Source organism: Coregonus lavaretus (assembly GCF_964263955.1).
Source record: "Coregonus lavaretus genome assembly, chromosome: 5".
NCBI lineage: Eukaryota > Metazoa > Chordata > Actinopteri > Salmoniformes > Salmonidae > Coregonus > Coregonus lavaretus.
The window spans coordinates 7,342,919-7,358,220 of NC_139992.1; the positions used below are offsets into that span (position 1 = coordinate 7,342,919).

The following is a 15,302-nucleotide window of genomic DNA, read 5'->3' on the forward strand; positions in this document are numbered from 1 at the left end:
CCTAGCCCAAGCAAGTCTCTTCTTCTTATTGGTGTCCTTTAGTAGTGGTTTCTTTGCAGCAATTCGACCATGAAGGCCTGATTCACACAGTCTCCTCTGAACAATTGATGTTGTGATGTGTCTGTTACTTGAACTCTGTGAAGCATTTATTTGGGCTGCAATTTCTGAGTCTGGTAACTCTAATGAACTTATCCTCTGCAGCAGAGGTAACTCTGGGTCTTCCTTTCCTGTGGCAGTCCTATTGAGAGACAGTTTCATCTTCTTTCTTAAAGAAACTTTCAAAGTTCTTGACATTTTCCGTATTGACTGACATTCATGTCTTCAAGTAATGGACTGTCGTTTCTCTTTGCTTTCTTGTCATAATATGGACTTGGTCTTTTACCAAATAGGGTTATCTTCTGTATAACCCCCCCCCCCCCCCCACCTTGTCACAACACAACACATTGGCTCAAACGCATTAAGCAGGAAAGAAATTCCACAAATCAACTTTTAAGAAAGCACACCTGTTAATTGAAATGCATTTCCAGGTGACTACCTCATGAAGCTGGTTGAGAGAATGCCAAGAGTATGCAAAGCTGTCATCAAAGCAAAGGGTAGCTATTTGAAGCATCTCAAATATACACTGCTCAAAGAAATTAAGGGAACACTTAAACAACACAATGTAACTCCAAGTCAATCACACTTCTGTGAAATCAAACTGTCCACTTAGGAAGCAACACTGATTGACAATACATTTCACATGCTGTTGTGCAAATGGAATAGACAACAGGTGGAAATTATAGGCAATTAGCAAGAAACCCCTAATAAAGGTCTGGTTTTGCAGGTGGTGACCACAGACCACTTCTCAGTTCCTGTGCTTCCTGGCTGATGTTTTGGTCACTTTTGAATGCTGGCGGTGCTTTCACTCTAGTGGTAGCATGAAACGGAGTCTACAACCCACACAAGTGGCTCAGGTAGTGCAACTCATACAGGATGGCACATCAATGCGAGCTGTGGCAAGAAGGTTTGCTGTGTCTGTCAGCGTAGTGTCCAGAGCATGGAGGCGCTAACAGGAGACATGCCAGTACATCAGGAGACGTGGAGGAGGCCGTAGGAGGGCAACATCCCAGCAGCAGGACTGCTACCTCCGCCTTTGTGCAAGGAGGAGCAGGAGGAGCACTGCCAGAGCCCTGCAAAATGACCTCCAGCAGGCCACAAATGTGCATGTATCTGCTCAAACGGTCAGAAACAGACTCCATGAGGGTGGTATGAGGGCCCGACGTCCACAGGTGGGGGTTGTGCTTACAGCCCAACACCGTGCAGGATGTTTGGCATTTGCCAGAGAACACCAAGATTGGCAAATTCGCCACTGGCGCCCTGTGCTCTTCACAGATGAAAGCAGGTTCACACTGAGCACGTGACAGACGTGACAGAGTCTGGAGACGCCGTGGAGAACGTTCTGCTGCCTGCAACATCCTCCAGCATGACCGGTTTGGTGGTGGGTCAGTCATGGTGTGGGGTGGCATTTCTTTGGGGGGCCGCACAGCCCTCCATGTGCTCGCCAGAGGTAGCCTGACTGCCATTAGGTACCGAGATGAGATCCTCAGACCCCTTGTGAGACCATATGCTGGTGCGGTTGGCCCTGGGTTCCTCCTAATGCAAGACAGTGCTAGACCTCATGTGGCTGGAGTGTGTCAGCAGTTCCTGCAAGAGGAAGGCATTGATGCTATGGACTGGCCCGCCTGTTCCCCAGACCTGAATCCAATTGAGCACATCTGGGACATCATGTCTCGCTCCATCCACCAACGCCACGTTGCACAACAGACTGTCCAGGAGTTGGCAGATGCTTTAGTCCAGGTCTGGGAGGAGATCCCTCAGGAGACCATCTGCCACCTCATCAGGAGCATGCCCAGGCGTTGTAGGGAGGTCATACAGGCACGTGGAGGCCACACACACTACCGAGCCTCATTTTGACTTGTTTAAGGACATTACATCAAAGTTGGATCAGCCTGTAGTGTAGTTTTCCACTTTAATTTTGAGGGTGACTCCAAATCCAGACCTCCATGGGTTGATACATTTGATTTCCATTGATAATTTTTGTGTGATTTTGTTGTCAGCACGTTCAACTATGTAAAGAAAAAAGTATTTAATAAGATGATTTCATTCATTCAGATCTAGGATGTGTTATTTTAGTGTTCCCTTTATGTTTTTGAGCAGTGTACAATACATTTTGATTAGTTTAACACTTTTTTGGTTACTACATGATTCCATATGTGTTATTTCATAGTTGTGATGTCTTCACTATTATTCTACAATGTAGAAAATAGTAAAAATAAATAAAAACCCTTGAATGAGTAGGTGTTCTAAAATGTTTAACCGGTAAGTGTATATTTACAACTTAGGTCAGCTATGCTGGCCTACGGAGTCCCTTGGGAAACCCAATTACTGAACCACTTTGGAAAGCTCATATTCTGAGAAAAAAGTATGGTCCACAGATCTAAGTGAATCTGAAAAACCCTTTAACTGGAGCAGAATATGGACAAATTTGACCTTGTCATCCCGTAATCCGAATCATCAACTTATACATTTTAAGTTTGTTCACAGACTGTATATAACACATTTACATTTACGTCATTTAGCACCAAGGAAACGTTTTGCGATGAAATTGTCTCTAACGCCTAACTGGCGACTGTGTCCCCTAAATCAAGTAGACACATTCCTTTATATGATGTGGGAGTGCCCTTCAGTTAAATATTTCTGGGACAAAGTCGCATTCATTTTGAAGTGCATGAATGTAAATATTCACATGTTGGATGGGTGTGGTTGGGAGAACGGGATGGGATGGGAGGTTGGCTCAGTTCTTTTCCTTTACATACTAAATGTATTATTACTTCTCTAACTCTATAATATGATCATAATGATCAATACTTTGTATTTATGTACTTTTTTTCTAAATGTTTTTTCTTCTTCTTTTGGAGTGGCAGCCCACAGGTAAATACGATATGAACTGCATATTAAATTATATGCATTTGTATATTGTACCACAAATACATATACTGTATTCAAAGCCCAAAAACAAACGTGTGTGACAGAGTATCAGAGAATAGAAGAAAGAGAACGGTTGAGATAAAACATCTGGAAAATATCGTTATTTTTCAAAAAAGAATGTTTGGTTTTATTAAACATATATTCATAATATACCTGTACAATTATAGCCATACAAAATTGGCACTCAAAGTAATCACAATATCAACAAGTACAAATAGGAGTCTCAGAGGTTAATTATAACTTGCTGTCAAGGACACTTTAATTTGAAAGAAAAATGTTTTCAGGCAATACTTCTGCCAATCTTATTATTTTGTGATGGTGGGTGTGTATGACTTGTTGCTCATGAAAGAGTTTAGCGTATGCATTTTCATTCTCTGATTTTGTTGTTTATAAACTGTCAAACTGGGTTATTTTGCACTTAGTGCTGATGATCCTTTCCCACTTAATTGTAGGAGGAAAATAAAACTAAGCTAAGCATTAACATCCATCATCCAGTAAATACTAATCACCTTATAATGTAGATCTAACACAGGGATACTGTTGACAATCAGTACCTAACCAATGAATTAAAAAACTTCAAATAAAAAATAAGATATAAAAATTGTCACAAATGCATGACCAGGATCAAAGGTGTGACAGAACAAATGGAAACAATCAAAACGAAACAATGAAAAAATACAAAGAAAATATAAAGAGCTCAGGAGAACATGAAGAACAACTAAAGCTTTGTATATGGCAGCTCTTTGAAGACTCTTCTAACACCTTGGCCGGCAGCCACTTGAGTGGGATGTGATGGGTTGGTTCTCTTGCTAGGGGACAGGTAGCAGATGTTCCAGTTAGCTGGGTTCGTTTTACATTCCCTTCCTTGCAGCAATACAAAGTAGCCTAGCCTACTGCTTAGAAACCTCAAGAACATTGGGCAGAAAAGAACAATGATATTCAATCAAACTTTCAAAGAATAATGTAGGAAACCGGTCCAGGCACCTGTCTCTTGTATTGATGTCATTTTTAAATGGCTTTATTTAGGGATTCATATTTTTTGTTGTTGTTGTAGATTTAGTAAATTTCATCTTAATTAAACAATACTTGTCTTACTCTAACGTGTTATTTAATATTATGTTATCTAAGATGGCCTTTGCATTGAGCCTTTTCAACCATCCCCAGCGCACTGCATTGCGGTACTGTAATTACCATCAAAATGGTGGCTGAATAGTCTCCCTGCCCTCTGAAGGCAAGCCACTCTGTATTGACCCTCTGTATTACATCAATGGCACAGATGTGAAACCTGTTGAACACCTTACCCTTTTCTTAAGTATTTGAAATAGATTCATTGCATCTGTGTGTAGATTCTGTGCGTCAGGAGATTTCTTCCCCACGCGACAGTGGGATAGTTTAATCTTGGCCATATACATCCATTGAGTCACCATTGTAGCTTTTTCCCATAACATTGCCTACTTTTACCATAACATTGCCTAGTCTAACCTTTCCAGGCTATTTGCATTTATTTCATTGGATAAATCCATTGCACCATAGCCATATGCCTCAATCTATTACGGCACTGTTTTCCTGTCCCATCACCAGCATTCGTGAGCCGACCGGTCAACATATTTGCAGCTACAAGTCCTGTCCTATGGAGTATCTACACAGAAATGGGAAGAAATTCCCCACCAGGATATTCCCACAGTTCCCTAAAGGAGAAGGAATTCTTCATTTCTACCCCAGAGGAGGGAGGAAAAAGGTTGCCTCATCCCGTGCAGACAGCTAGACAAAACAGAAGAGAGGTAAGCAACGATGGCTAGAAGGCTTGCCTGGACACTGTGTTCAGATGTAGTACTCCCTGTTGTTCCTGAGGGTGGAGCTATGACTGTCATGGAGGTGGAGCTCTGTCCGATAGGCTAGTTCTGTCTGGTAGGCTGCTTCTCTCCGGTAGGGTGTTTCCAGGTTGGTTCGGTGCTCCTTCTCCTTGATGCTGGCGTCTCTCTGGGCCTGCCGGTGCTGGTACAGGAAACGGGTCATCACCGCCACTACACACAGAGTAATGAAGACCACTGCTGACACCACACCTGCGGGGGAGCAAGGGCAGCCATTTTAGTTATAACATCTGAGGGGGGCTGGGGTCATGACTCATTTCATGGTACCTCTCAATTTATTAGAAATACGTTATCCTGGACTTAAAGATGCACTATGCAGAAATTGCTGCGCCATTACCTGGTTGCTAAAATTCTAATAGTTAACTTAATTTCAGTATATGTGACAAAACAAGCAAGTATAGTGTAGAGAATCATTGTACCATCTACACCGCTGTGAAATATATTTTCCATAATCAAAAATATTGTATTTTCAGCTGTTTGAAGGTGCTATACAAAACTGGAAGTAGAAGACGCAAAAACGAAACTTAAGAGAGGGAAGCATAGAAATAGTGCACATATAACAGATCTACCACTTCTTAGACTTGCTTTCAATGAAAATGACAGATATACAACACACATTTCTATGTGAATTTGGTCAGGTAGCTCAAAAAAGTTACATATTGCAGCTGTAACAATCAGAGTGACAGCCATTGTAAGGTGAGAGAGTGATCGAGAGCGAAAGAAAGAAAGAAAGAAAGAAAGAAAGAAAGAAAGAAAGAAAGAAAGAAAGAAAGAAAGAAAGAAAGAAAGAAAGAAAGAAAGTGAAATAAAGTGACAGCTGGGACTCGTTTTATACTAACACCAGAAAAATAAATTAAGACAAAATAGAGAAACAAACCTCCTATTACTGCCGATTCACGCCGGCTGTCATTACCACGCTGCTCCCGATCTTTGTTTGGTTTCGCAGCTTGATCTGGAAGTAAAGCTCATTCATTAACTTTCAGTAATGAGTGAACGAGCTGTGCAGCAAATGGATGTTCCTCAACAGGGTGTATGTGGCAGAAGATAACTTATTTGTGTAACTGCGTTAACAATGAAAAACCAAAGTTCCATTAGGCTGGCAGGCATTAGCTCATTGTTGACTCGTTCCTGATTCATCTGAAAACTTAATAATGATGCTTTAAGCCGGAGGCGAGACTGTGAACATCCACAGTCGATTCCACATAGCTCCAAATGGCTTCCGCTGTGAAAGCTGAACAGCCGTGGCAGAGTAAAGGATCTCATTTACTTGTTTTATCAGGTTAGCTGAGTGGAGACTGTGTTTTACAACAGCAGCACATACCTGAGAGTGGGTGTGAGGTTGTTGAGTCAGCCAGCGCCCCACAGTTAGACTCCACCAGGTGACCCCGTACACTGACCAATGAGCTGCCACGGTTCAGTAGCGCTGCCTTCAGCGGAGCCACGTGATTGAACTGGACGGATGACAGGCAGCCAATGAAGCCCATCGATCCTGCCTGCATCACTTCCTCATCAAAATTCTCACCTCCTGTTATACAGAATTAACATTGAAGCGTTATAGCTGCAGTCTCCCACTGGAAAGTGATCCACAAGAGAATGGGCCTCTTGAAAACTAAAACAAACAAAACATACTTCATGATGTACAAATTAGTCATTGGGGAAGATATGTTTGCAGAGCATTTTTAATATATCTTCATTAGAGGGGGAAAGCGAGGGAGAGGAGGTGAGAGAGTTTGCTTTCTGTTTAGGTTATTGTTGAAAACCTTTCTATGCTATCTGACAGCACCGTTTTAGGTTCCATCAATGAATCTTTATTCAGCCTGTATTAGATTCAGCCTTATTTCCCTCCTGAATTAAAGATAAAGGTTTCTATGGCAACAGCAGTGAGGGATATAAAAATAATTATCCTTCAGCAATGACGGTCAAATCTTTAAATCTGCAAGTTTGGGATTACAAAAGCTATTCTGAGACAGGGTTAGAACATTTGGGGAAATGGGTGTGAGCAGTTCAACATTAAGTCAAAAACAGCACACGTGTAAAAACCTAAACTTGATTAAATGGCACAGTCCATGCATCTTCAGTATCACTATAGTATGGTTCCACTAAATGGTTCTCCTCATTTCATTATTTAAAATAGCTCCCTGCGTGGCAGTATAATTTCATAGGAAGGCTTACCGATGACTTTGCCCAAAGTCAAGGATCTGATTAAGATCAACTCTGCATCAGATGACAGGGTGTACTTCCTGTGGATGTCCTGGTCGATCTGGGGGAAAGTGAAAAATAATAAAATAATAAAATGAGGATTACAGGAACTACAAATCCATTTGACATTTCAATACATTATGGATTGAGTATCGTGTTCTTTCATCTAAATGGCTGCAGTTTTGCTGTAGTACCAACTTTCATAGCAGTATACATTTGTAAAAAAACAAAAACATTTCACCTTTATTTTATCAGGGAGTCATACTGAGACCAATGTCTCTTTTACAGATGAGTCCTGAATTACATAAATTACAGAAAGTACACACATCAAAATATAAATACAAGATGCTAGCAGAAAGAAAACCAAACGCATTCATCAGTAATAAGGTCCTCAATCAGCTTTCTGAATTGACCTAGAGGCACCAAAACATCACATTTAAGAACATTTTGAAGTTTGTTCCACAAATAAGGTGCAAGAAAACTAAAAGCTGATTTACCTAAATCAGTAGAGACCAGAGTTAACCATCCCTGAGACCGGGTGTGGTAACTCGTATGTCTAAAGTTAGTAAAGATGTTAGGTGCAGTGGGACTTTTTGTAAAAGAGCTTTATAAATGAAAACATAGCAATGTATCAACCTACGTGACATCAAAGATGGCCAACCAACTTTCTGGTAGAGAATGCAGTGATGAGTACTAAAACTGACGGCCATAATAAAGCGCAGTGCGCTGTGATAAACTGCAACTCACGGCTTTAATTAAGTGGCAGATGAAATCGCCTTAGTCTAGGATTGATAGGAATGTCGACTGATTAATCTGCTTTCTACTATTTAGCGAGAGGCAGGACCTATTTCTATAGAAGCCCACTTTAATTCTCAGCTTCTTAACTAACTCATCAATATGCTTTTTAAAAGACTGTTTTTAATCTATCCACATGCCCAGATATTTGTAAGCAGGGACACGATCAATATGGACACCATCCAAAGTACATATGCTTAAATCATCAGTTATTTCTATGCGCTCTAGAGAACAACATATATTTAGTTTTACCTGCATTCAGTACTAATTTTCGGTCAATAGAGTGTTTGTGTAACACAATGAAGGCAGACTGTAGTTCAGATAAAGCCTGGTCAACCACGGGGAAAATAGTATACACAACAGTATCATCGGCATACAAGTGCAGGTTACAATTTTCTTACAGACAAGTCGATGTTGTTAATGTAAACAGTAAAAAGTACAGGACCCAGAATCGACCCCTGCGGGACACCTTTCGTAATATCCAGGAAACCTGATTTAACATCATCAGTAGATACACATTGAGTTCTATCTGCCAAGTAATTTTTAAACCAGTTACATGCAGCCTGGTATAGGCCAATTGAGGAAAGCCTCTGAATTAGCAGTGAGTGATCAACAGTATGGAAAGCCTTTGACAGGTCAGTGAAGAGGGCAGCACAATGTTGCCTTTTATCCATAAAGTTATCCACATCATTTATAACTAGGGATGCAGCAGAGATAGTGCTATGACCTGGTCTAAAACTCGACTGATGTACAGTTAGAATGCATTTCAAAGATAAGAAAGATCTTAGCTGAGAATTAATCAAGGATTCTAATATTTTAGCGAGGCTATAGAAAGTTTGGAAACAGGGCGATAATTAATTAGGTCACAAAGGTCACCACCTTTGTGAAGGGGGAGTACATGGGCTGTCTTCCAAACCTTGTAGATAGTACCAGATATAATCGTCACTTTAAGAATATGGTTTAATGATTCAGCAATCAGAGAGATGCATCAAAAATGGATCAAGCATATCAGCCCCAGTTGATTTTTGTTTTTACATCAATCTTAAGCAAGGTATCTAGCACATCACAGATAGTAAATTGTTGAAATGAAAACAAAGATTCACTAGAAGTTGACGGGTTAACCGCCGAGTCAGCTAGAGGCTGGCAGAGGGAAGAGCAGTCGATTGACTGTCCAGGGTCAATTAAACCACCGTTTCTCTCAGATAAAAAGCCTGCCGAGATAAAATGATGATTAAAAGCATGACTTATCCCATTCTTCTCAGTTATGATACCAGAGTCAGACAGAACTTGCTTAGGCAGGGAAGAAGATGAATTTGTATGCTTCAGTGCATTTACTGTTTTCCAAAATTTAGAAGGAACACCAGCAGAGTCAGAGAAAGAGCTTAAAAGGTGTCTTGATTTAGCTTTCTTCATCAAGATAGTACATCTGTTTCTCAATTGTCTGAATGATTGCCAGTCCAATAGAGAGTCAGTTTCCCTTGCTTTGGCCCAGGCCTGATTATCTCATCTGAATGAGCTCAGATAGCTCCGAAGAAAACCAAGGGTTAGATCTATCTTTGACTCTGATTTGTTCAAAAGGGGCGTGTTTATCAGCCAAAGCAATAAATATGGAGGATACATTTTTTTAGAGCCAACTCAGGGTCAGGAATACAGGAGATAGTGGCAAAATCAGAGTAGAACAGTAGAAAAAAGAAAAACGTTTTTAAATGTCTCTTCTTAATTAACTGAGTATTAGTGTTTTGCTGTTTCGTATCTCTAATACCCTCAAACTCAACTCTGGACCTCGAAGCTAGTTGCACTGCATTTTTTTAATTGTTGCTAATCAGGGACTGGTTTAGACCTGGGACACCAGGTGGGTGCAATGAATTATCAGGTAGAACAGAAAACCAGCAGGCTCTGGACCTCGTAGGGTAATAGTTGAATACATACTCTGGGACAATGATCACTGAGATCATATGCAAATACTTCACTAGACAAATATTTATGGGGGCTATTAGTAAGAATGAAATCAATCAATGAGGATTGACTTGCCCATATGTTGTGATGGAATTACAATGTACAGGATCTACACCTTTTGTAAATGTATCTATTGCTCACCTGTAGGTAGACGTCTTTTCCCTCACGGTGGATTCTGATACGGTGGAGGCGTCCGTCTGCCAGGCTTGTGGGTCTGGGGCTGAACACATCTGTCCTCCTGTCCACATGGAGATGGTACCAGATCTGGAGACTCCCTGTAGACCACAACACAAACTGGGTGAAAACTATGCATTAAAATATCTGAAACCTACCCTAAGTTGTTGACTATTGGACTTGTTTAAGTCATGCATTGAAGTCAATGTGAGGACTGTGCAAATATCTCCAGTTACCATTTTGGCTAAAGTATGCACCAACATGAAAACTTATTTTGAAATAACCATCAGTTGCCCTCATGGTGATTTGTAAACATTATTGCCTTGTTTCTTTGTATACAGGCATTTTCCATGAGCTGTGCCAATGAGATTGTCCCAAGAGTTGTTAATTAATTAAAAACATTTAAATAGCTAAATTTATCTCATGAGGTGGCTCACCTCACCTTCACCTAAGAACCTTTTATTTTATTTTATTAAATGCCCCACGCATATCAATCAATAGAAATGAGTTCGGAATTAAGAGAACCTTATAAACGAAAATAGCATTATGACTGAAATACAATGGAGAGAGTTGGCAGTTTATATATAAATAGACTTCTCTATTGAAGCCCCCACAGTTACCTCTTTAGATATAAATATGTATCCTGGAGCAGCCTAAAGCTCTTTGCCCTGTGTTGAATATGTCAATATGCACCAAATGTTCCTCCCACACACACACCACACTAGATCAGAGAGGCAGAGAGCTTTGCATTATCAAGTGAAGTTGGGTCAATATTACAATTCCAGCTCGGTTGGCAAAGGGATTTATGTTGTGTTTGAGAACCCCCTGACAGTGCCCGGGTGCCCGAGATTACCATGGATGAAGTGTCCTCCTGATCCTCCCATATTTACAAAGGCGTGATTCATCCACACGCTCCGATTGAACAAAAGAGCAAAGACTTAAAGAAACACAGGGCGTCACTCAACACGATGCCGGTGGGCTTTCTGTACAACTTGGACGGCTGTCAGATTAGAGGTCTAAGGTGCGTGATCAAGGCTTCGTTATGGATGCGGCTGAATAGGCTTAGACGCGTCGCTGAACTTGGATCTGTCAAGGTTAAATTCGTTTTTTTATTCCTGTCTGTTATGTGATGGATGGAAATATTCTAAACATGACACATTACTTGTTCCATCCTTGTGAAGGGATTATAAATCCATCTTTCTATGAAACAAATTGTATTCTTTGTGTTGAGAGTTGTGCAAGGCAATGTGGTTCTTTCAGCTCTTTGCTGTGTGGTACAATGAGAGAAAACACTCCGCTGGAATAAATAGTGCCCAATAGTTAGCACTCTCTTCCATATAATGAGATTACATTCTGAATTTAGAGTTGCCCTCTGCCAGTTAATGGAGTCATTATAACACCCTTTGCTAAAGCCTTGGTGGAGTCCAAACTTCTTCCCGTCTGAGGCTAAATATAAATCTGCAAATATGTTCGAAGCATATTGAATTTCACTCACATTACCAAATGCACTGAGGTGTAAATGGACACCTCAGAAAAGATTACATTATTTGTACTACTGACAAATGAGTAGTAGAGGTGTCCATACCGTTGCGCGCCAGGATGACTGCTATGTACTGCTGGCTGAAGGTGCTGACAGTGAGCAGCATGGCAGGGCTCTGTGTGGTCATGAAGATGAGAGCCATGTTCTCTCTGGCCCTGCTGTTCTCTCTGTAGACGCTGGAGGCCTGGAAGCTCCTGTTCTGCATCACAGAGAAAGGCTCCTGGAAGGTGTAGGTCACCGACGACTCTCTGTCAAACGACACAGACACCTCTGCATGGACAGGGAGAGAGAGGATGGGACATTAGGGTAGTCATGCTGTAATACACTGAATTCATAAGATTAACTGTTGAGCGCAAATAATGTTAATCAAAATTGTATAAGTTGTAGCTGCTTTTAGCCCTAACCTAATCACCAGTCAGAATAAACATGTACAAATGTTTTGGCCCAAACATTCTTGACGAATAAACGTTCTGTCAATTTCATTGGACGAAATAGAATGACTTAGTGGAAAGAGAATAAATAATGGAAGGCCACCCACACAAGAGCAGATGCTGGAAATAAAGGAGCATCTTCAGAAAAGGGTTAAGATAGGTCAATATTGCTTTTTTCCTTAAGAATGATTGAAGGCAAGAATTTATTTAACCTGAAAGTGGCTCAGGTACAAGTGTACACAGTGGTTCAGAGAAAAATAAGCTAAGAACCACATCCAAGAATCCAACACATGCGGCGGTGGATACATCAAGATTTTTGCTCAAGAGTTGCTATTTTTGTTCTAGATTGGGAGGGTTTAAAACCTGGTAAGGTTAAAAAAAGACCAGAAACTTTTCGGGAGTGGAGAGGAGAGCTGTACAGTACCGATTGCATATGAATGTCATCATTCCACTGTATAATACATGCAGTATGACAAGGACCTGGGGCGAGTACCAAGTACCAACTGCATTAGATACTTGATCCATCTTTACTTGGAAATGTAAGTCTATTCTTATGTGTTTTAAGTCTTTTTTTTCCATTAAATAATTCATTAAACAACAATATCATGAGTGAACCCATTTACATCTAGTTTTTGGGGGGGCATATCATCGCACACCTTCCTTGCAGGAGGGCCCCCCGTAGGCAGACTGGGAGCAGTCACAGACGTAGCCGGTGTTATTCTCGATGCACCTCCCTCTGTTGTGGCAGAGACTGCTGGAGCCGCTGCAGTGGCCGGGGCAGCCAGCGCTCACTCCCGGGGTCATCTTAGCCCGCTCCTCCAGGTTAAAGGTCACACCGTTTATAGTCAGAGTTCTGATGCAGCCCAAGAAGCCCCTCTGCCTGGCCGCCGTTCCCCCTGGAGGAGGGACCACAGGTTATAACTAGTTCATATGTTTATTACAGTGTTATTAAAGATGTATAACTAGTATATAATGCATCATATTCCACTGAGTACTAGCTGCTGTTCCTCTTAGAGAAGGGAATGCAAGTTATAACTAGTTCATAATGCCTATAACAATGTTATAACACATTTCTAGTCTAGTCTTGATACTGATCGGTTCGGATTTCTAAACTTTAAATATTGTTAATAATCAGTTATACTATAGTCTGGTTTATACACCAGAAGTTAATGGTTATATGTAGGAGGAATGTATATGGTGGGGTCAATGAAGGTTGGATAGGAGCCAGGGGGCTTTGGAATGTACTGAGTAGAGGAGAGGCAATCACATGATTGCAGTCGCTGATACGGGTGGAGAGCTTTGGATTGGAGAGGAATGGGGTTGAGGATAGGTCAGGTCACGTTAAGGGAGAAGGAACAGTTTATTACTTACATCACTTAACTTCCTGCCTAGCAATAAACAATGTAAGGTTTAGAGAGAAGGAGGAGTTTACCTAAATTGGAGTATATATATCTGTGTTGGTGGAAACATGTCTTTGTCTCAAGCAGCTGTGTGACCCAGTGGGTGAATAAACTTGGTTTGAGCTTTAATAGTCGTCCGTCGGTTTTTACATTGTTATTCAGAACCTAACAATACATAATAACTCACTGAGAGGCTAAAGAAGCCCACTGCTTTACTGCAACCCTTGATTTAATTCCAGTAAGCAGACAACTCTGGAACTATTCATGTGTGAGAGGCCTCATTAAGACTAACTATATGCAAATATGGAAGAATAGCTATTAGGATGAAGCGTTGGGCAGACCTTTCCAAACATTATGTGCAGAAGAAACAGTAACGCGCCTGAATGACAAATCAAGATTTATGGCCAACCAAAGGTTTAATCTCAGGGAAAGCTTATAGGTAATGTCTTATAGGAAACCCATTAATGTGTGTAATGCCTTGGTATAACCAGAAAGTGACTGTGAAATAATCATAATGATCATTCATACTTTGACCTACTGTCTATTTGAGAATATCGTAACTCCTGAGATAGCAACTGTACCGAGACAATAGTATATCTCTGGTGGAACCTGTCAGAGGAAAGGCCACTCTTAAAGTCTGTCTAATGAAATAAATGGTTTCCTAAGGGGGGTTATATTACATTACTAAGGCCAGCCCTACCAACACACAGCTGACTGTTGAGACTGAGACTAAGGCTATGAGGCCAGGCCAGTCCTACCCACAAACAGCTGGCTGTTGAGCCGGAGGCGGAGGTGTCGGTCAGACAGAGCTTCCAGGAAGCGCAGGGGTAGCTGGTCCACCTGCAGAGAGGCCTCCTTCACGCTGCGCTCCGCCCTCACGTAGTGCCACTGCCTGTCATTCAGGGGCACGTGGGACTTAATGGCCAGGACCACCGGCCCGTTTTCCACGTCAAAGGAGAACGTCACCATGGACGGAGCTGAGGGAACAGAACAGGGACACAAGCTGACAGTCAGGTCGTAGAGAACTCATCCTTCAAACATGTTGAATTTCCATTTTGCTGACAACAGTTTCTTACATTTCCCCTTCAATAGACAGGCTGATTTTGAAGTAGGTCCTCACAATGAACACTGAGAATTTCTCTCTCTCTCTCTCTCTCTCTCTCTCTCTCTCTCTCTCTCTCTCTCTCTCTCTCTCTCTCTCTCTCTCTCTCTCTCTCTCTCTCTCTCTCTCTCTCTCTCTCTCTCTCTCTCATTTTCTGATCTCCATTTGATTACCTGGTTTTTAGTGAAATTATAAGTTTATTTTCAAAGCTAAGTTGACAGCCTGATGATATAGCGTTGTAGCTAAATTGACAGCCTGATGATAAAGCGCTGTAACTAAGTTGACAGCCTGTTGATAAACCGCTGTAACTAAGTTGACAGCCTGATGATAAAGCGCTGTAACTAAGTTGACAGCCTGTTGATAAAGCGCTGTAACTAAGTTGACAGCCTGATGATAAAGCGCTGTAACTAAGTTGACAGCCTGTTGATAAAGCGCTGTAACTAAGTTGACAGCCTGTTGATAAACCGCTGTAACTAAGTTGACAGCCTGATGATAAAGCGCTGTAACTAAGTTGACAGCCTGTTGATAAAGCGCTGTAACTAAGTTGACAGCCTGATGATAAAGCGCTGTAGCTAAGTTGACAGCCTGATGATAAAGCGCTGTAGCTAAGTTGACAGCCTGATGATATAGCGCTGTAACTAAGTTGACAGCCTGATGATAAAGCGCTGTAACTAAGTTGACAGCCTGATGGTAAAGCGCTGTAACTAAGTTGACAGCCTGATGGTAAAGCGCTGTAGCTAAGTTGACAGCCTGATGATAAAGCACTGTAACTAAGTTGACAGCCTGATGATAAAGCGCTGTAGCTAA

The 15,302-nt window shown here is 41.4% G+C and overlaps 1 protein-coding gene across 1 annotated transcript in view; it reads right to left on the minus strand.

Moving 5' to 3' along the window:
- Positions 1-3,199: 3,199 nt before the first annotated feature.
- LOC311129526 (contactin-associated protein-like 5) overlaps positions 3,200-15,302 on the minus strand; it is a gene marked incomplete at its 5' end in the record, with an annotated part of 125,677 nt that continues 113,574 nt past the window's right edge. The window contains 8 exons of the mRNA XM_084161820.1: positions 3,200-5,090; positions 5,776-5,850; positions 6,220-6,423; positions 7,071-7,158; positions 9,990-10,123; positions 11,608-11,832; positions 12,650-12,889; positions 14,152-14,370. Coding sequence (XP_084017946.1) covers positions 4,849-5,090; positions 5,776-5,850; positions 6,220-6,423; positions 7,071-7,158; positions 9,990-10,123; positions 11,608-11,832; positions 12,650-12,889; positions 14,152-14,370 — 1,427 coding nt within the window. The 3' untranslated portion in view covers positions 3,200-4,848. The remainder of the gene's footprint in view (positions 5,091-5,775; positions 5,851-6,219; positions 6,424-7,070; positions 7,159-9,989; positions 10,124-11,607; positions 11,833-12,649; positions 12,890-14,151; positions 14,371-15,302) is intronic.